The 22,707-nt window shown below is 35.0% G+C and overlaps 2 protein-coding genes across 5 annotated transcripts; both read left to right on the forward strand.

The window, feature by feature from the left end:
* Positions 1 to 8,006: 8,006 nt before the first annotated feature.
* LOC112799433 (uncharacterized) lies at positions 8,007 to 11,919 on the forward strand. 4 transcript variants are annotated; one of them, XM_072196222.1, is made up of 9 exons: positions 8,007 to 8,572; positions 8,729 to 8,781; positions 8,879 to 9,126; positions 9,362 to 9,423; positions 10,057 to 10,158; positions 10,305 to 10,362; positions 10,659 to 10,730; positions 11,267 to 11,351; positions 11,544 to 11,919. In XM_072196222.1, exons 1-4 carry the CDS (start codon positions 8,355 to 8,357, stop codon positions 9,416 to 9,418), a joined length of 576 nt encoding a protein of 191 aa, XP_072052323.1. In that variant the 5' UTR covers positions 8,007 to 8,354; the 3' UTR covers positions 9,419 to 9,423; positions 10,057 to 10,158; positions 10,305 to 10,362; positions 10,659 to 10,730; positions 11,267 to 11,351; positions 11,544 to 11,919. The 4 variants fall into 4 exon arrangements, with proteins under 4 accessions (XP_072052323.1, XP_072052322.1, XP_025697474.1 ...); XM_072196221.1 differs by lacking the exon at positions 10,305 to 10,362; XM_025841689.2 differs by lacking the exon at positions 9,362 to 9,423.
* Positions 11,920 to 15,921: 4,002 nt separating this feature from the next.
* Positions 15,922 to 17,742, forward strand: LOC112799470 (protein IRX15-LIKE). The gene has a single exon (XM_025841691.3). It carries the CDS (start codon positions 16,228 to 16,230, stop codon positions 17,173 to 17,175), a length of 948 nt encoding a protein of 315 aa, XP_025697476.1. The 5' UTR covers positions 15,922 to 16,227; the 3' UTR covers positions 17,176 to 17,742.
* The last annotated feature ends 4,965 nt before the right edge of the window (positions 17,743 to 22,707 follow it).

Below are 22,707 nucleotides of genomic sequence, written 5' to 3' on the forward strand. Positions count from 1 at the left end.
AAAATCGGACCGGACCGGCCGGTTCAACCAGAAAAACCGGAAACAGGTCAGTTAACCGGTCCGGGTAAGCTCAAAAACCGGCTAGCAAAAAACCGGTAAAAACTGGTCGAACCGGCCGGTTAACCGGTAAACCGGTCGAACCGGCCAATTTTTTAACGGTTTTTTATTAAATTAATATATTTAAAATTATTTTTAGCTTTTTTAATAATTTTATTTAATATTTAATTAAACCGGTTGAACCCCGGTTGAACTCCGGTCGAACCATTGAACCATTGAACCAGTAACCTCACCGGTTCATTGACCAGTCCGGTTCTCGCAACCTTGTCTAAAAGCTTAAGTTTGAGTTTCTTGAGTAAATATGACCCCTAAGAATATGTCTGTGATGGAGACATCAACAGACTGAAAGATGTTTAGGATTTAGTAACTTAGTCAATGTGGTAGGACTTAGTGACTAGACAAATTAAAGTTAGGCAATTTATATATATATTTAGTTAGGTATAGTATGACTTGATATTTTGTATAATTAATTGTAACTATTTGTACTTTAAATTAAATAAATAAAATAGGTAACTATTAATTAATACGTTAGTAAAATTAATAGGTAATTAATTGACGTCATGCCCAAATGTGACAGTCAGGTTAAAATAGTGTAACATGAATGATTTAATCTTTTATATTTTGCTTGATAGTCTGATCTTTAGTAAGTGCTATGAATATTAGCAATACAAATTATATTTGTACTATATCTGTTATATTTATTATCGATATTTATCTACTTGGTTTAGAATTTTTAGTAATGATTAAACACAATTAATGATTTAGACGGATTAATATGCGGGGGTAAATGTTATGGATATTGCAGAGACTACGGTTACTATTGCCATGCCGTGTGACCCTGGGTATCCTCTCGTCGGACAGCCTATTGCCTTATATTAGGGAGGTGGGATTTGGGCATGTAGTAGAGTTGAGGGATTTTATGTTTGACAATTCTTTGATCTCAGCATTTGTCGAGTGGTGGAAGCCCGAGATCCATAGGTTCTACCTTCAATGGGATGAGGTCAGTATTACGCTCTAGGATGTTGCCTATTACATTGGTCTGCGCACTAATGCAGAGCCAATTGGGAATTGTACCAGAGATTGTGATAACATGGACGCCCCACGTGGGAGTGGGTTGAGAATTTACTTAGCGCCAGGCCGCCACCATAGTCAAAGGGAGGAAAACAGATTTTTGGGGTAAGGATGACTTGGCCGAGGGACATGGTTTCATACATTCCAACTAGGGCAGCCCCGGATACACTCTATTAGTATGTCCGGTGCTACTTCATGATGCTTATCGGGGAATTTCTGTTCACGGACAAGTCTGCTACACTTGTCCCTTCGAGATGGTTGCCGTAGCTGCACATGTTGCCAGGGCGTGTCGACATGAGTAATGTAACAACTGGAATAGACCGCAGTCTCATGTACGCGCGTTAAGACGAATGCAATATGAAGTTTGAGACCATCCATCCACTGGCTCCACTTCCTTGACATTGAATACGGATGCCCTACAACTCACAGTGGATAACTCGCATCATCGACAGGCTCTCTCTGTTCTTCTTTGTAGCTGCCAATAGCCGCTGTGAGTATATCTGTCCACCCTGTAACTAAGCATGTGCTTCGCAACCTTTACGCACAAATAGCTGTTGCAACCTCTCATACGTTGCCCTAACTATCGCTGCCATCATCCTTCTAATATTTCTTCTAACTGCTTTACTTAAAGAGCTATCATCAACAGTATCCGCAGATGATTATTGTCCACCTAACTAAACTAGGTAAACAAATAATTCCAATAGATAGACATTTATCCAACGGTTGTGCCACACACTTATAAGACATATGTCCTCGTCATCACATACCTGATACTTATATCAAAAAATATAAAATATTCTCAAAACCTCGACTATATTAAAAAAATACAAAAACAAGAATCACAACATCTACAATATACTTTTTTGTAAAACAAAATGTTATCTACTTCGGTCGGATATCGGTAGTAAATTTCTTTCACTCTTTTTGTGTGTTGTTGTCCAATAGAGTGCAATATTAAATTTTTTAACATTGTTAAACTGTTGATTTTGGCTGTCATGTATGCAATCACTGGTTGAGCATATCTAAATACGATAGAACCTTCTTCATCATACTTTATTTTATCATCATAATGAATGGATAACAACGAAATTCTAGACATTATGAAGAGTTAATCAAGAAGATGAGGAATATCAAAGAGAATAATGAGCAACTCGAATTGAGATTGTGTGAGTATTTATAGAGGAAAAATTTAGAAATTTACCGAGAAATGACAAATTCCATATAACTCATAAAGTTTATTAGGGGTACGGCAAACTTTATATAAGTCATAGAGTTTGTCGGGAGTGCAGTAAATTTCCTTTAAATACCAAAAAAAATTATATTCCAAAATTAAAAATTCAGATATTTTTTTTGAGAAATAATTTTTTTAATTTTATAGTAAAAAAAATCTTTAATTTTAAATTACGGAATAAAAGTTCAACGATTAAATAGAAGCAATTGAAATTTTTAAAACGAATTTAAGACTCAAGACAAACTTTAGAAGCCGATTTAAGTATTAGCTCGAGATTCCGTCATTTTTATTTTTTATGAAAAATATTGTATTAAAGTGATTCTCAAATAAGAAGTATACGTTTTAATTTAGGGTTACTATGACTAGTATCAATGTGATTTTTATTTTTAAAAAAATACTGAATGTAGTAAATACTAATTTTGCCTTCATTGTTCATATTTTATCTAAATTTTATGATTATTGTGTGGTTTTAATTTTATCTATGATATTTTAATATATTTTAATTATACTTTTAATAAATTAAATAACATATAATGTGACAATCTTATTTGATGTTATAATATATTTAAATTATACTTTTAAGGTGGACAATATATATGCTAATATAATCTTACTTTGACCTATCACGATATCTCAATATATAATTGTCATTTAATTCCATTAATAGTATTAATTCTTAAAAACATATTTAAAATATATCTAAAGTATTAGAAATGAAATTGAAACAAATTATATGTTATATTAAAAGTATTTTTAAAGCTATTTAAAAACTTTATGCACACAGAAAATATACTTTACTTTTAAAATTATTAGCATATTTCTATTTTTTTTCTTCTAATTATTCAGTTCGTTGGTAAGAATAACTTGTGGTAACCTTAAGTTTATCGCACCAAATTAAAAGAAAGAAAAATATAACTCACAACTAGAAAATGGATAAATACAGACAGATTTACAAACAGATTTAGTCTTATTATAGATGGATTTTTGATTACTGACGAAATTACCGACGAATTTTGTCTCTCTGTAAAAGCTCTGTCAGAAATTATTTACCGACGGATTTTTTTCCGTTGAAAAATTACCAACGGATTTTTACTAGTTATCGACGGATTTTCCCTCTGTAAATTCTCTCTCCATTTCCTGAAGGCGACAAACTTACAGACGGATTTTTCGTCTGTAATTACAGGCGGATTTTCAGACGGATTTTCTGTCTGTAATTACAGACGAATTTTCAGGCGGATTTTCAGACGGATTTTCCGTCTGTAATTACAGACAGATTTTCAGACGGATTTTCCGTCTGTAATTACAGGCGAATTTTCCGACAGATTTTCTGTCTGTAATTACAGACGGATTTTTCGACAGATTTTTCGTCTGTAATTTAAACTTTGGAAAATCATACTTACAGACAGAAAATCCGTCTGTAAATCCGTCTGTAAGGTAAAATGCAATTTTTTTTACTTTTTCTAATTACAAAATAAACTTGTTTTCATACAAAATAAATATAAATTTTTATCTAATTTATATTCGAATAATTACAATATTTCAAAAAATAAACAAATTCATCGTATTAAAAATAAACAATATTTACAATAAATTATTCAATATGAATTGAAGATACAGCTGAAGTGATTTCATTTGTTCTAGGGTCAGCACTTTCTAAAGAAACGCCACAAGGATCTTCTTTAACCGGAAGGGCAAGAACATTGAGTGAGCTCCTAAAGTTTCCTATTTATTTAAAGCATCTAAAGTTTCCTCTTTAAGATCATTACTAGCTGTAATACTAGTCTTCCCAAAGCCAGACACCGCGAATTCCTTTTCAATGAAGCAAAAGATCTTCCTGGCTTGACAAGACAAATAGGCAAGGTCACCAGAGTCCAGTCTAATGCCAACTGCTTTGTATCTGCACCACAAAGCAACTAATATTTTATTTTAGGGGGTTGAGGATGCTTAGACACTATTCGAAAGCCAAAACCAGTCTGCAATCCTTAAAGTGAAAACAAGGAATGCTTAGAAACTAATCAAAGCCAAAACAAATCTGCAATCCTTAAATCAGAAACAAGAAACACCAAGGCATAATAGAACATATTAGCTAATAATGAAGGAAGTAATTCATGGAAGGAAAATAAGAAACGAATAACAAAATTGTGTGTCCAGATTAATCAAAATTAACAGGGAAAACTAACAAACCACAATATGAAACTTCTAACCAAGTATTGACAATAAAAATGAAGGGGAGGAATAATCAACTTCGGACATACCCTAACTCATTGAAAGCTAATGCAACTGCACAGAAGTTAGGGATTCCACTTTGTATGACCTGCCAAGAAATGCAAAGGTGATTATACGGAGAAACATCTAAGCTAAACTAAACCAGAAGTAATTCAGAACAGCGAGATTTGCACACAAGGATGGAACATTGCTGGCCAAAGAAATGTTGAGAGATTATCATTCCTATTTCCTGTTAGCAGGAAATAGAGATTTACTAAGAAAATATTAAATACTTACATCATAAGTGTCTACAAGGGCAAGAAAGTTATTAGGAAATGCCAATGCATATGATATGAATGCTGACAGCTCACTTTGGTTGGTCTCAGCAAAAACACCCCATAATGATTTTGAGCGCTGCAGGGTGGGAATACAACACACATTATACACTCCAGGGTGGGAACAACCGAACAAGTATTTAGAAGGGAAGAAATAGAGATATTTAAGAGGGAGAACCAATAGTTATGGTGATGCTTAACCAAATAAAGATACAGGTCTGCAAAGATAACTCAGAACACAACAATTAGAAAATATTCAACTCGGCTTGTTAATCAAGTAACTCTAAATGACTCGCCTTATCAGTGCTGCAAAAACAATTGCGGAAAATAGAAAAATTAAGTTTGCAAAGACTTGCATGGTACCTGAATTTTTCTTAGCCATGCTTGAACCAAACTAACAAAATCTTTACATGTACTTTTACTAACTTTTTTACGAAGTGATTTGTCTTTAATCTCATCAAGGGTCTGCAAATCACAGGAAAAATAAAGCACTAAGCAAACATAGCATAAAGAAAGTGAATCAAGCTATAACAAAGTATAAGAATAATGATAACATAAAACCCATAAGGATATGAACAAACTCTAGAAAGAATCTATATCACTATAATCAGATGATCTATCTTATAATTTCAAGTTTCTCTAACAACTCTATTAGTGGTATCATATATAAAAGCTCACTTTTTACTCAAATTAGACCACCACATTTGTCACTTTTGAGCTACTTTTGAGTTGTCTATTAGTGATATCTAGTGATTATGTCACCATATGCCATAACTCTTTCACGCTTAACAGCTGCTTCTTCTCTCTGATGTATCCTTCCAACAATCTCCTCCATGGTTTCAGAACCACTACACCATTCAACCTGTAATTTGATACATTAACTGAATTGATTCAAACAAGTTCATGTCTCTAGAATAGTTACTTAAAAAGAAGAAAGCAAATCCTTAAGTTACCTCCAGATCATGCAGCTTTGCCTCAAGTTTAAGCTAATTTTCTAGTTTTTTCCGCCTGATCCTGTCTTCAGTCACTATATAGATTCTTCGAGCTCTAATCTCAGTCTGTATCTTGCTCCATGAATGAAGGTAAGTTATAGCAGTATTGGCTTGCTTTTTAACCGAGTAACTCTGTGTTACAATCTGCAGTTTTATGATCCCTTTCAAGCGGCGTAGAGCCTTTCTAGCTTGAAAAGTTTAAAAGTCAGCATCCACAATAAATAAAGAAAAAACCAGCAGATGATATTCTCAAAGCTTTACCTTATAAGCCCGGAATGCAGTCTGGATTCTTGTTGCAGCAAAGTTTCAACTGACCCAATATTTTCAGCTTTAGCACCATTTGCTAAGTCACTAGAGTCTCTTCTTGTACAATCATTTGAGTTCAGTGCACTTAATTTCGCTGAAGCTAAAGTACCCTGTCTCAAGTTGTGACCACGTATGAAGATAGAATCATACTAGTTAGAATTTTCCCTCACATGATTTCAGGGGCATATTGCAGTTACAATTGCTTAACTATTATACAAGACTTCTAAACCAACTTTGGTTTTGAATTCCTGTCATCATAGTACTAAGATATATGGAAATCAATATGCAGAAACTAATTTGGTTTCTCAGTTCTCACCAAAGCATTTGAAAAGGTGATAGGGATTGCACTGTACCTTTCCTTTCTTGGGTTTTCTTTCTTTCGATTTTCTTGAAATTAATGTCTTAAACCAATCGCCTGAACCCATTCTTGATGTATGATAACTTATCTCAGATCAACATACTCCTGGGAGTATTTTTATAAATACAAGTCATTAGCATATTCCTGTGTATTGTTTGTATTCAGGTTCAGAAAAATTTTACAGCTCTCAAGACATGGAAAAAGTATGCATAAAAACATAACAGATGCTGAATTTTATCAGTATACTTTAAAAGATTAGAATAGCATAAATCACAGTTTCTTGTAATAAGCACAACCATTAACAACTAAACTATGAAACTAATACTTTGATCTAACAAACAGAACAACAAAAATACGGATCAAACAAGTGCTTGCAAAAGATATGGCATAAGTCAAGTATAAATACAATCACTAGATATCACAGGCTGCTTTCATTGCGAAGCCAATCGAATTTAGTGCTAATAAAATCAAAGTGACAATTATGTTAATATATTTAATCATCCATCACACAAAATTGAAAAGGACATATTCAGCAAAAATGAACACAAAGTTAGCGAACAATGTCAAATAGAAATATAGAATACATGAATTCACAAGCCATAAGCTACTTGAACAGAGCATAACAGAACAGATTCAATGTTCGTCCAAGCAAATGATTCAAACGAAAAGTTTCGATTGCAGAAAAAAAATCAAAATCAGAGTAAACCCGCAGATTCGAACGAAGCACAAAAGTAGAGTATGATAAACCTAAAACTGGCACAGAAAAATTGAGCCCTAAGGTTTATCACAAAGAACAAAATCACAAAATCAGGATATATATACCTGAAATTTGAGATGGTTACGAGAAGAACTGAGAAAGCGAGATGAGATTAGATGGAAGAGGTGCCAGAGAGAGCAGATGCGATGAGAGCGGCGACAGAGAGAGCTCTCTGACGATGGGAGTAGACGCGACGAGAGCGGCGGCGGAGGGATCTCGTAGGACGCAAGGGATGACAGAGAGAGATTGTGTGATGCCACTACCAGAAAAAGGCCTATGGCCACGCTTTTTTCTTGCTACGCTTTAAAAGCGTGGCCAAAAGTGGTCAATGGCCACGCTTTTACGAGGGTGGCGATAGATTAGAGATTTGGCCACTTTTTTTTTTGCTACGCTTGAAAAGCGTAGCGAAAAGTGTCTACGGCCACGCTTTTATTAGGGTGATGATTGATTCGAGATTTGGCTACACTTTTTTTCGCCACACTTAAAAAGCGTAGCCATAGAGAGAAACAGGCACGCTTTTAAAGCGTGGCGATAGAGTTTCGTTATAGTGACATTTTAAAAGCGTGGCCGTTTCATACAACTCTTTTGGCACGCTTCAAAAGCGTGGCCAAAAAGGTTAAATTTTTTTTTTCAAAATAGTTATAATTAATTAATTACATTACACACCACGTTTGAAACTCTACCTCTCTCCTATCCTAAAACTCTTCTAACCCTTTGTATTCACCTTAAAATGAAAAACTCTTCCAAAGAACCCTAAACTCTCCGCGACCCCAGCAATCCGGAAAACATCGCCGGTGCTCCCTGTTCCGGCATACTAACCTAACACCCACAACACTCCCCTCCTTTCCCCTTACAATAGCGCCGCAGCCCCACTCCCCCTTTTCCCCTCTCTGGCGCACACAACACAATACACACATGCACCACCTCACCCACGCCGAAGAGGAGAGCTCGAGGAAGGAGACGCCGCCTTGCTGCCAGCTCCGTTGAAGACCAGCCCGCCGCCGCTGTCGACTCAAACCCGAGAGAGAGAGTGTGTGCGACGATGAGAGAGGAGGTGCTGTCACCAAACGCGTCGCAGCCGCTGGAGGAGCTTCGCTCTTCGTCGTCGCCGAGGAGGGGAAAGAGGAGCTGCTCCCGTCGCACCAGTCACTGTCGTGCTTCTTGGTTGCCGATGAAGGAGCCGCGAGAACCGTTGCCGTCGCGAAGGAGGGGGACGCGCGAGAGGGGAGCCGTCAGTGTTGTCGCCGTCACAGCTGTTGAGTAAATCTTTGTGCTTTTTCAGTAAACCTTCTATCATCATTTTACTGAAACCATCTTACAAAATTTTACTAATAGCAAGTTCAAAATGGGTCTACTAATTTTCATTGAATGTTATGTGCTGTCTGAATTTATGTTTTATTGTTGAATTTTTTGTAGTTCTCAGGAAATCCAAGGAAATCCAAGTTCTGGGTTGATTCTTTTCTGGTTCAGTAAGATGAGTTCTCAGGAAAAGCCTCTTGATTGATTTTTTATGTCTTATCTTTTTTATTTCCCTACTCTGACATATCTTTTGATTTGCATGATTAGGCTGCAAGGGAAACTGGTGCACTTCAAGAAGCAAAGGACAAACTTTAAGAAACGGTGGACTTTTTAGACCTGATGAAACCAATGCTCTGCAGGGTAAACTTGATGAAACCAATGCTTTGCTTGTCAAGGAGCGAGAGAATGTAGAGAAGGTTACCATCGAAGCAACTCCAGTTATCCAAGAAAAGGAGATTATTGTTGAAGACACTGCAAAGATTGATGCACTAACAGTGGAAGTTGAGAGGCTAAATGTAACCATGTTCAACATTTCAAATCTCTTACTATAGCAAAGATTGTATTTGTTCTATTTTATTATTAGTTATTATAGCAATTGGATATATCATGGAATTAATATATTTAGAGTGACAGATAATTAAAAGAGAATGGAAAAAGTAATTAGTATATAGTTATTACTTGTTTCAATTTATGTGGAGTTTAATATGGTGAATAATTAGGGATTAATTTGATTTAATTTGTGTGATTAAGGGACCCAGAATTTGGATGGTGAAGAATCTGAAGATGCATCACTTCTACTTTCTGTAGCTAAGGCATCACTTCTTTAATATTGATGGTTATATCTAGTTTATTAACTTACTATTTTATTGTCAAACTTTTTTTTTTGGAGACTAAATTGTGAATGTGTTGAGATGCTAATTGTCCTTGCTATTTGATTTAGGTTTTGCATTAACGATCCTTGATTCTGGGGGATTGGGGGTTCTTAATCCTTTTTCATTTATATCAGTTTCATTTTGTGAAAAACTAAAGTAGACAACTAACTGAGACTTGGGCCAGATGCTTTACTGTGAATTCTTATCCAGATATGTATTACAGGTTTAGACACAATAGACAATACTAGTAATAGTTGAAAAGTACAAATTGGGAAAAGTACAAATTGTTTCAATTAAATACAAAGCTAATAGATAAGATACTCGTATTTATATGCCTAGGTGCGACGAGAAATCCCTTGAGAATTCATTTTGCTAATGTGCTATGGTCACTCGCGGATATAAAATAACAAAGTCACTTGATCCCGTTGCTGCAAGTCTCAGTAGTGATGCTTTAGCTAAAATTATTTATTCAAGGCTTTTTGACTGGTCATTTCTCTCTGTTATATGTTCTTTCTTTTAGGAGATATTCCTCACCTTTTTTTATTGAACTCATACAAATATCTCTTGTTCCAGGATTATGGACAAGGTTAACAATTCTATTGGGAAAGATCCAAATTCAAAGAACTTAATCGGAGTCTTAGATATATACAGATTTGAAAGTTTCAAGACGAACAGGTGCTTAACTAGCTAAGGAACCTAGATGCTCTGTGTGTGTGGATAATGATGTGAAACTTGATCAAGTTCTTAATTTCTTATGTGTGGATTCATATCATTAACTTTTTACTTAAAAAAATTACACTCTACTAATTGTTCTTATGCAGTTTTGAGCAATTCTGTATCAATTTGACTAATGAGAAATTGCAACAGCATTTTAACCAGGTTTAAATCTGTCTTTTCTCCAAATTTAATCACTTGGTAAAATATTTCAATTGACTTAGCATTTGTACATGCAAGATAATGGAATTTGACATAGTTACTGTGTTAATTTAGTTGTATCATGTGCATGAAGAGTCCTATTATGTGGACATAAAATTTAATCTTCTTTGGAGTGCTTGTCAAAGCTAACTCTTTAAATCTTACAACACCCCAGTAATTTTCTGGCCCAAAATGAAGAAGAGCAAGATCCATTGATGTTATACTTTAAAACTTTCATGCTCACTTCAATTGGAATGCAGGTGGGGATTTCTTCTGGAGCTGCTGTAGCAGCAGCTGCAAAGAGACCTGAGAATGCAGGAAAGCTTATTGCGGTAAGTGCATTCCCTCAAATAATAATAAAAATCAACAGATGGATGTGTTACAAGGAATTTAATCTGCCTCAAAAAGGACATATGTTTACTGAATTTACAAAAACATCATACAGATTTATATACGTATGGTTCCTTTATTGGAACGTAGTGTTAAGTATCCATATGCTTGTACGGTAGCATAATGTTATTTTTTTGCATGGAAGAATATGCTTTTGTCCTGCTATTTTGGGTGACCAAGTTTCTTTTATATTGTGTTGTGTCTCCATAACTTGCTAGTTGCAATTTTTTAGTTTTTAATTTGGGTAGAACCTTTCAACATCATGTTTTTGTGATGTTTGTCCCTTTCTCACCTTTTTTCTTTTGGTTCATATTACAAATTTACAACAACTCACTCACACTACACACTTACACACTTACACACAACCCTATAAGGGGTTTACCGTCTGTTTGTTCTTTCCTAATTTTTGGTTTATATCTAACATTTAAATGGATCTGTCAATGTGGTGTCATTTACATTATCTGAATATTTTCTGCAGAAATTTTCCATTCAAGCAAGAAAAATGAAATGCACACTAGCTTCACTCATTGTATAATTAGTACAAGAGAAAGCACATAAGTAGGGTAAGCCATAGTTATGAATTCTTTTTATACAGCTGCTGTTGTCTATGTTTATCTATTACTTGAAGCCACTATCACTTGGATTTCCTTTTCTAGGCTTGAGTTCTTCATTGGACTAATTTATGCATAAGTTAATGGTCTTTAACTTTAGAATCAATAAAGTTCTTAATTTAACAGTGTGCTTGAATTGTATAGAGTACTGTGAGAAGTATGCTAAAGCTGAAGATGTAGGAGCTGCACCAGAAGAGAAATCAAGTGATGATGAGGAAATAAGTGAAGATCAATATGATTCAAGTGATGAACAGGTTGCTGGTAAAGCAGATCCTTAGCTGCTTCAAGTGATGAACTTGGAATTGTGGTCAAAGGGGGAAATGCCCCTTATTGTTGTTCAGTTTCACGTCAATGTAAATAATGTACCATTGATTTCCTGATGCAATCTTAGTTTCTTGTTGTGGCTCTTTCAAATTGATGCATTGTGCTTTTTAGCTTAGCATGGTACTACCATAATATGCACAAATACTCTTCCTGTAACTCATTTAATGCAATGTTCACAACTATTCATCTTTTGATCTTTGAAACTTGTAGAAAAGGCTTCAAATAAATTGATTGACAATTGTTGTTTCTTGACTGTGACTTAGTCATTGTTTAAATTTTACACTTATCTATGAATTTTGTAAGATTTTATTATGAAGATTAAAAAAAAAACAACAGAACCTGAATAAACTTATAGCCACACTTTAAAAGCGTAGCCATATTGTACTGCAATCATCAAAAGCTACGCTTAAAAAGCGTAGCGATATCTCTAGCTATTGGCACGCTTTAAAAGCGTAGCGTTATCTCTTGCTGTTGGCACGCTTTAAAAGCGTAGCGTTATCTCTTGATGTTGGCACGCTTAAAAAGCGTAGCCATATCCTAGCTATTGGCACGCTTTAAAAGCGTAGCCATATCTATCACATATGGCCACGCTTAAAAGCGTGGCAATAGATAAAAGCGTGGCGACAAAAAAAGCGTGGCGGTAGATCACCAAAAGCGTGGCGATAGAGCAACCGGCACCCTTGCAGTTGTGACCCTTTCAAAAGCGTGCCGGTAGCTCAAAAAGCGTGGCAAAAAGCTATCGCTACACTTTTTTTGACTTTTGGCAACGCTTTAAAAGCGTAGCAAAAAGCTTATTTTCTTGTAGTGTGCAAGCGGCAGCGGCAGCGGCAATGGCAACGGCCGCGGCAGAAGAAGCAGAAGTAGCAGCCACGGAGAGAGAAGTAGCTCGTGCCTGGGAGAAAGGAAGAAGCTCGTGTTTGATTTGTGAATGGAGCACGAAACACAGTTTGAATTGGGGCTGCCACGGGGAGAGAGAAGGGATAGGTTAGGTTTACATTAATATTTTCAGACGGAAAATTTAAATTACAGACGGATTTTCTGTCTGTAATATTTTAATAAAATGCAGTGTTTTGCCTATTTAAATACAGACGGATTTTCTGTCTGTAATTATTTTTTATGAAAAAAATTAATTTTTCTGACAGAATTATCGACGGATTCTCTTTTCCATCTGTAATTTATGCTAATCCATTTTTTTTTTGTTTTTCGACAAAAAATTCCTCTAAAATTTTGTCTGTATTTTCGTGGGATAAAATCTATCAAAAATTTTCGTCTATAATAACAAGTTTTCTAGTAATGACTCTTCAAAAATTCATTCTCGCATTCTAGGCAGAATGAGATTAGTTTTATATATACCAACTCTGAAGTAGTTATGTAAAAATAAAAAATAAAAAAAGAAGGAAGAGAAGAAGTAAATGGAAGCAGTTGCTTACTATTCCATGAGGACAGCATTATGGTGTCCATAGTCCATATAATAGCGTCATGTGTTGACTAATTATGAGGCACGTGGCTGAAAAATATGCTTTAAAAAATCTTATATAGCGAACCTTGATGCCTTTTCGATCGGCTGTTTGGTATGCAATATAATAATAACATTTAATAATGTAAAATTGGCTAGTATAAGATCTCAAATAATTTCACCAGTTACAGGTAAAACTTTAAAAGAATAATGTTGTTGTCAATAATATTATTTCTTTAAAATATATATAAAGTATTAACATATATATAGCATACGTACTCTCCTTATGTTACATAGTATAGTATATATTTAAGATATTACTTTATAGCTTCACATATAATGGATTTTCTAATAGTGAATAAATTTATAAAAAAAAACATATTAATAATAAAAGTATATATATTAATTTAGACCCTCATACCTAATACAACACCAAATCAAATATGACCTGATATTATTAAATTATAATAAAAATATAATAATAATGTATGTACTAGAATAATCATGAGCATATATATGAATAATCAGTAGCTAAACAAAGACGATAATCATCACATGTGTTTCAATAAGGGGGAATCAATGTAGGTACTTAGTCTCATTCAATGGTAGCTATTTGTTTAAGAAATAACCAATATTCTAGGGGGGAAAGGGGGTGGGTTATTACGTAGGGAAAAAATCTCAAATCAACAAGGAAAAGCGACTTGTTGCTTGTAATTAGTTAATGGGTCGCTATGTGTGCATTTGCCTGAGTTCCAACCACCCCCCAACTCACAAGTAGTAGTCGTACTTTGTCTCTTCCCTAACCCCATTTTGGCTCAGCATAATCCATCCTTCATTAACAAATTACAATCTAATTAGGCACTAATTAAATACAAAGATATCAACCACACATGAAGAAAGGAAGACATCACCAAGAGGCAAGAAAAACATTATTCAGTCGTAACACATTTAAACATGGATAAAACAATATATATATTAGATGGATAGGAAACAAAACCAAATTTGTCTCGAGACCTTCTTTTGTCTTTATATTTTTTTTCCCGAAACAATTACTAAATAAGATTTTAATAATGATACTTGAATATCATCATTATCCTCATCATATATTATTATATGGGCACACTACACATCCATGTAATCATATAATCAAGTTGGCCCAAGTTCAAATAGAGTCACGCGCATTAATGACGAGTGAAAACAAGCACCCAAAAACTCTTCATTAATTCGGGCTCATTATGAAAAAACGTCACTTCTTTCTCAACACGAAACCGCTACACGAAACCGCTCCTTCTCTTCGAATCTCTCTCAAAATCACTCAAACTTCAGTCACGTTCTCTGCGAAAACCACTACTGGAGAAGAATCGCAAGAAGATTTGCAAGGAACAACTAGAAACGAACGAAAACAGCAACAGAGATTCACCTTCCTCCTCCTCCTCATTCTCCTCCTTCTTTTTCACGTTCCTTCTTGTTCACATGTTTTCTTCTTATCTTCATTTTTTTTGTTATTGCTGCTGTATTTTTTTTTTGTCTTTTCCTCTTTCTCTCCTTTGTGAAGAAGCAGTAGAAGGTGAGCAGGAAGAGTTTTGAATTGTGCATAACAAAAATGAAATGAAATGGCCAACTCTACTGAATTGAACATCATTCATGTGCTGAACAAAACGTCATAAATATTTAATCATCAAGAAAAATATTTCTACATGCACAAGGACTCAATTGAACACACTAACAATCAAGTAAATCAAAATGAGCAACTCCACTGAAGCGAGCAACATTCATGTGCTGAATAAAACGTCGTAAACATTCAATCATCAAGAATAGCATTTTTCCATGCAAAAGAAGTTAACTGAACACATAACAATCAGGTGAATCGAAATAGTCAACACCACTTAACCGAATACCAATCATGTGCTGAATAAAACGTGATAAGGATTCAATCAGTAAGAAAAATATTTCTGCATGCACAAGGACTTAACTGAACACATTAACAATCAAGTGAATCAAAATGAGCAAGTCCACTTAACCGAGCAAAATGTTGGTGTTGTTGGTGATGATTATAACGAAAGAATCTGCGTGCGCGAATTTGAAAGAAGAATGAGGAAGAGAAAGGGGAGGAGAAATACTATTCTTGTTGATTGAAAGTTGATCACCATTTATTCACCACATGAACATTTTTTGGTTCAATGGCCTTTTTGATTTTGATTCACCAGGTGAATGTTGTTCGATTTGATGGCCTCCTTTTACTTTGTTCAGTATTTAAGATTATTGTGATAGCATGCAGCAATCATTTTCTAACTGTCTCAACGTAATAACTTCATTCAACTGATTTGAAGTTGAATTATTCATTGTTTCCATTCAGAAGTGTAGATTGAAGAAGAAAACAAAGAAGAAGAAGAAGAACGACGGAGTTTATTATGTTGAATTCAATGCAGATCAATAATGAATAATGCGAACAGAGAAGAAAAACGCGAACAGAGGAAAACAACGAATTTTATTAGGTTGAAGAAGAAGAACGCAAACAGAAAAAAAGAAGAAGAACGAAAACGCGAGAAGAGAACAAAATTTGCACACTAATTAAAGAACCCAAAATAAAAAAAAAAAACCCAAAATTTGATTATTTGCGCACTAATTAAAGAACCCAAAATTTAAAAAAATTGATTAAAAGAATGTTGATCAAAATACTCTTATTATTTAATGACTAAGTTATAACGCAAACACTTCATTATTATTATATTTAATGACTCACTTTAATGACACAACACAAACATTTAAGCTCTAGCTTTAGTTGTTTTCAGTTCTAGAGAGCTTTGAATCAGCGTCACTGTGAATTGTAATGCAAGGTCACATTCAACAATTTTTTTTTTTTCTCCCTTTACATTACCTCAATTCCCTCTTTTGCAACCCCAAGTTTTCCACCACTTCTTTAAAACCAAACCTTCTTCCCCAATTCACCCTCAGAGCTCATAACAAAGACTCTAAAACACAAAGAAACAAGTTTCAATAATTCTAAAACCCTTCCTTCTCTTCTTCCTCAAATCTTCATTCAACACCATGAAGAACACAAACAACAACAACAACAACACAAAACTCATCCTCCTCCACCCTTACATCCAGAAACAAGGAAGCTCCAATCGTCTATGGCTCCTCGCTTTCATTTCAATCTTCACACTCGCTTTTCTCGTAACACTAATCTACACAAGAGAAACATATTCAATCACTGCCACAACCTCACACGTCATAACATCTTCAACACCAATTAGCACAATCAATGTTCCTCTTCCTTCCACAGTCATCAACACTCTTCTCCACTACGCTTCCAAATCCAACGACACATACCACATGCAGTATTCAGATCTCAAATCAATCTCCGATGTCCTCCGAAAGTGTTCTTCACCATGCAACTTCCTCATTTTTGGCCTCACTGGTGAGACTCTGCTCTGGAAAGCCCTCAATCATAACGGAAGAACGGTTTTCATCGACGAGAATCGCTACTACGCTGCGTATATCGAAGAGAAGCACCCAGAGCTCGACGTTTTCGACGTGCAATACACGACGAAGCGAAGTGAGATGAAGGAGCTTATAGCTTCGGCTAAAGAGCAGGCTTCCAATGAGTGCAAGCCGGTGCAGAATCTTTTGTTCTCTGATTGCAAGCTTGGCCTTAATGACCTTCCAAACCATGTTTACGAGGTTGATTGGGATGTTATCTTGGTGGACGGTCCCCGTGGGGACTGGCCTGATGCTCCTGGCCGGATGTCAGCGATTTTCACCGCTAGCGTCCTGGCCAGGAGCAAGAAGGGCGGGAACCCAAAGACTCATGTCTTCTTGCATGACTATTTTGGGGAAGTTGAAAGGGTTTGTGGTGATGAGTTTCTTTGCAAGGAGAATTTGGTTGAGGCAACCGAGACTTTGGGACATTTTGTGTTGGAAAAGATGGATGAGAGGAGTTTCCACTATTGCAAGAATGATAATAGCTCATCGTCTCCTTCTACTTCTTCGTAAGGCTCAGGGGATTATTTTTTTTCAAGTAAATACCATTTTCAATTTATATTTCTATAATTTGAAAATTTTTAATTGGTCTTCAACCATCTAAGTAAATGGTCTATGAAACTTCTATAAATGGTGACATATTCAAATGCGCTTAGTTCAGTAACAGAATTATTTAGACCTATTACTTGAATGGTTAGATAACAATAAAAAAATTTTGAATTATAAAAGAGCATTTTATTCTTCGATAAATGGTTAGCAACCGAAGAAAATATCTACTCTTCTTTTTCTTCTTCATCATCAAATTTAGTTTAATAATGTCTCTCTCGTCATGCACACATTGCTATAAGAAGGTGCTCGGAATCATCATGGATCGTCTTAGCCGCAAACTGGTGGATTTAAAAAAATTCTTCTGGGTATTTATGATTTTTTTTTCACTACTGCATTTTGTTACTTTCTTTCTCTGGTTAAGGCTTGTAAAAAATAATTCTTTTTTGGCATTTTTTTTTCTTTTTACCTCTTCATTTTATGGCATTGAGAAATTATATTTTCTTCAATGAATTCAAGCTTCCAAGTTCCAAATTTCACTTCAGAAATCAGGTCAGAGCATATAGTATACTTACATTAGCAAAAGGGATATGTTGGGGGGAAACAGAACTTACTTAAAAAGGATTTTGTTTTGTACTTAATCCAAAGTAACTAATCTAATAGGTTTAACTTGTACCAGAAAACAAGTAATAAATAGGCTTAGTTTTCACACCTAATGGCATGGTTAATATTTCTTGCGTAGGTGAAATATTGTTAATAGAGTATCTAACAATTTTAGGTGTCAAGACCAATCTAGATGTTTAGCTTGTGTTTTCAAAGGTTAAAAATAAATTGTGTTATTTGCACTTTTTTTTTGGCACATCCTGAATTATTTACACATTTTATTTTTGGATATAAAAATAAATATAATCAAAAAATAAAATTATTAAATACAAAACAAATGATAATTTGGAATGCACCATTATATTCTAAAGTCTGAAGATTTAAAAATAGCGTTGATATCTAGGTACATTGTATTAGTCGTGTGACTAACACGACTCATGCAAAATTAAGGTCACTTACATGGAGGTGACTTCAACAACTATGATTTTAATTTGTTTTAAGAGAACGGTGAACTTCAACCATGTACCATGAAGACTATCATCTAGAAATTAAGAGAAAGAATAAAGTAGTATTTTGATTTTTAATATTTGAATTAAATTTTAATTTTATTTTTAATGTTTTAAATATTTTATTTTAGACTTATAAAGTTTTAAAAGATACTTTAAATTTGACATGAAAAATTAGTATACTGAAAAACTAATAACGTTAAATTTTAATACATAAGTAAAATTGATCTACCAATGATCATTAATATAATTTTTTTTATTTTGGAGCATTAATAATTGATTACTAGGATCACTACAAGAAATTCATCATATACCGTCAAATTTATCGGTGAAATTATTAAAAAAATTCATCGGTCAATTTATTGGTCTCGGATTTAGCAGCAAACAAAATTAGACACTAAAATCCTTGCCAGCAACTCAGATTATAAAATATGACGGTAATTTTTGGTAAAATTAGCGACAGATTTAAATAATTTCATTGATTGGCAAAATTATGGAAGTGGTCACCGTCAAAAAATTTTTTACGGTAACTTTGACACTACAAATTTTAGTTTAGTGCCTTATTACCATCAGATTTATTCCCTTTTAAATCTAACGGTATATATTATTTTATATTAATTAAATTAAAATTTACTGACAAATTCAATCGATGATAAATCTGACAATAATCTTAAATTTTACTTTATTTTATTTTTTGAATATGTTAGAACTTGATCTACTAGTCAATAATTAATAGTCAAGTAGTATTTTTAATAAAAACAGTCAACTATAATATTAAATAACAATTATACATAATAAAAAGTCAAAGAGATAAATTACCAATATGTCAAAAAATGCAAACAAAATCCAAATCACTACGAATTTTGATAATTATCGTTGTCATCTCTCCTTAGTCCTGTTGAGACGCGGTCTAGGTGGTGGTGTCAGTTCTTGTTCTGGTGTCAGTGTAGAGGACAAGGAGCCCCCTTTATTAGTGACGCTGCCACCAGTGTGCATCTGGTTATAGTGCACCGCATCTGGTGTCGCATCCGCTAAATCTGCTCTAGCTTCTGCCTGATGGACTCTATTTTGCATCATGAGTATTCCTCTCTACCATGCATATGAGCATCTTGTTATATACCTCTTCTCAACCAGATGTAGCCGGTGACCCTAATCCTGAAAGCTCTAGGTGAGGGAGTGAACCTGCTCCCGCAAATTGACGTCTTCGGAATCTGTAGGGTTGGTGGCTGAGGTAAACAAAGCCCTCAAGGTCGAGGTGTGTATGTTGATAGCAAAGAAGAATTCTAGCTTGTAGACACAATTTTTGTATAGCTAGCGAATTCGGTCTGACACCACACTGAATTTAAAACTAATTTCAAAGCTAGCTTATTTGCCTTATAATGGCTCCGGGGAATTTTGGCTTAGACTTAAGGTCCAATTTAGGTAAACAACTTAATTAAGTTTCTTTTGACAAAATAGCTTAAACAATAAATGGCTATATTAAAAGTAGCTTATAAATAAGTTATTTTGTGTTTAAATTTATAGCTTTAAAAGTGCTCACTTTATAAAAATGTGATAAAAAGTAGTAGTATTATGAGAGAAGTCATTTTTTTTAACTTCTCTATAAGCTCATAAATAGCTTCTTAGAAAGCTGCAATTTGATTTTGAAAATTGCACCAGACATTAATACTACTACTTTTCATAAGTCAAAAGTTCAAAAAAGTTACTTTTGAAACTTTTCAAACGGGTCTTTAATATTCACCATTCTAACACAAACAGACAATTTCGAGTGAACACACCGTTCAAACAATGGTTATACTGTAGATTCTAACCGATTATAAAATCCCTTTGTCTTTATCTTAGGCTCTTTCCATACTATTAACACCGATTGCATTAAATACTGTCTCATTATATCTCTCTTGGTTACCCTCCCAATTCAGCTCTTCCATGTTCACTTTTCTGACCACCCTAATTCTCCTTTATTGACCCTCAGACCTAGTGGAATTTAGTGCGTACTGATTGATTCTGTACTCGTTAACTTCTCCGACTTTTGTCCACACGCAATATCTTTTGTTGAACCCATTACGGTAAAGGTGAAGGGTTATATCTGAAGGTTCTAACCACTTAATCAACCAACACTTATAGCATGGACACCTAGATACCCCTTGATATCTAATGTAACACCCTAATATTCAAATCCTTATGCTCGAGTCATAAGTCAATGATATTACGGTGGTACGACTCTCAGGTAGATTTTTAATATATAAATATAGGTAATTTCGACAAGAGTATTAATCGAGAAGTCTGAAAAGAGTAGAAATAAAATCACGAAGACATATTAATCACGTTTCGACAACAAAAAGATAAATCGTGAAGCCGAAAGCGATATACGGACAAGGCATAAAGAAGATTAAGAGATAGATAACAGATATATATATATATATATATATATATATATATATATATATATATATATATATATATATATATAAAATATAAGTAAATAGCCACTAGTCGCGACCCGCAAAGTTTAGGCCGGCTAGGGTACAGTATGAAAGTAGTTGACAACAGTATATCCTAATCTCTCCCAAAGAAAACATGAGAGCCTCTATAGGCAAGTTCAAAAGAGTTCAATACATAATATAATCTTTTCAAAACAAAGGTGGAGAGATTCTAAGCAAAACACAAAGTAGAGAAAATAAAGATCTTCGCCGTCTCTCTGACGAACCACAACTCACTTCTGAGCACCTGGACTTGTATCTGAAAAATAAGAGATATATAAGGAATGAGAACCCCAGGCCCATGGGTTTCCAGTACGGTAAAAGTGCCAAATAAATACAATGCACTGCAATAAAAACTCACTAAGCATCCTAAACTTCTTCCCCAATTATCCACCCTAGGTTCTCGCTAATCTATGAATAGGCAACTATCATAAGGGAGTGCTAAATCTAATTCATGTTTCAGATGTTTCCAAACTCGCTGACTCTTCCACGAATCAGACTCAGAATCGTAAACAAAACCATCACCAGTTGTTCTGCCTCAACAATTCTATATCAATACATCATACCCTCACCTGGAGCTAGTGAAACCACATCACTGCGTCTACCCAGGGAGCCCAAATTATCTCATTCAATAATCATCATCATCATGAAATCGCATCATCAATTCATCTCATCAAGAACAGCCCACAACATCCACCGACACCAGCATGAGGGGCCTCTCAGTTGTACAAACACAAGCAATACAGGCAAGTAATACACAAATAAGATACAAGTAGAACAAGTAGCATATAATCAGGTAACATAGCATATATGATGTAAAAATCCAAAACAAATAGGCAAACCCAAATAATTCAAACATATGCAAATGATTAATGCGTGCCCTATGGCTGATGATACCATCTGTCGGTTATCAAGCCTACCTGACGTGTCCAATAGCTAACCTGACGTGTCCAGTAGCTAACCCGGGCACAGTCTCTCTGTTGCGTATTAATATCATTAGAGGGAATATGTGCCATGTCACCATTAGAGGGTATATGCGCCCTGTCGCCATTAGAGGGTATCTGCGCCCTGTCGCCATTAGAGGGTATCAGTTCCCTGTCACCCTTACAACCAAAGAGAAAACACAAGCATACTCACATTCAATATTTTCCATCATTATTCATTTATCATATTCGTTCATTAATCATATATGCATTTATACTCAGTCATAATCAATAATGGTTTTGCCGTAACCCGGTAATAACTCAGTCATCCGGCTCACAGTTCAATCTAGAACTAGCCAATTTATCAACATGGCTCCGTCGTACCCGGTAATAACTCAGCCATCTGGCTCATGGTTCAATCAAGAACCAGCCATTTATCAATAAATATAGCCCTTCGGCTCATGGCATACACGGTACTTCCACCGTCATCCTCCATATCTCATATAATCATTTTTGATCATCATTGATCATAACTTTTCCCCTTACTTCATTTGCAAGTTACCACATCCCCTAGCTCCTTTCTCATTGCTAGGCATATCATAATGATTTAATACATAAGAGGTGAGATCGGAGGCTTAGAAGTATGAGATTTGGCTTTTAAAACTCAAAAATCAACTTTGGCATGAAAACAGGGCCACGCATACGCGTCCTCCACGCGTACGTGTGGATGGCCACAATGTTCATCGACGCGTATGCGTCGCCCATGCGTATGTGTGGGTGGAAAAATAGCAAACGGATGCGCACGCATCAGCCACGCGTACGCGTGGGTGCATTTGTGCCTCACGCACAAAACTGGCACAACTCTGGTATAACGCATGCGGGGGCATTCTGCTAAAAATTTTTCTAAGTTAAAAGCTGAAAAATTCACATATTAAACCCCCAATCTTTCAACGAACATAACTTCCCCGTTTTAAATCATTTTTCGCC

The sequence above is a fragment of the Arachis hypogaea genome, chromosome 1 (assembly GCF_003086295.3).
Source record: "Arachis hypogaea cultivar Tifrunner chromosome 1, arahy.Tifrunner.gnm2.J5K5, whole genome shotgun sequence".
Taxonomy (NCBI): Eukaryota; Viridiplantae; Streptophyta; class Magnoliopsida; order Fabales; family Fabaceae; genus Arachis; species Arachis hypogaea.

Excerpts from the sequence above, each read along its gene's own strand:
- LOC112799433 (XM_072196222.1), top strand. The coding sequence starts at position 8,355 with ATGAGAGAGGAGGTGCTGTCACCAAACGCGTCGCAGCCGCTGGAGGAG. Across the intron at positions 8,782-8,878 it reads GTTGATTCTTTTCTGGTTCA|GCTGCAAGGGAAACTGGTGC; the intron begins GTAAGATGAGTT and ends TTGCATGATTAG. Across the intron at positions 9,127-9,361 it reads TGGAAGTTGAGAGGCTAAAT|GGACCCAGAATTTGGATGGT; the intron begins GTAACCATGTTC and ends TGTGTGATTAAG.
- LOC112799470 (XM_025841691.3), top strand. The coding sequence starts at position 16,228 with ATGAAGAACACAAACAACAACAACAACAACACAAAACTCATCCTCCTC.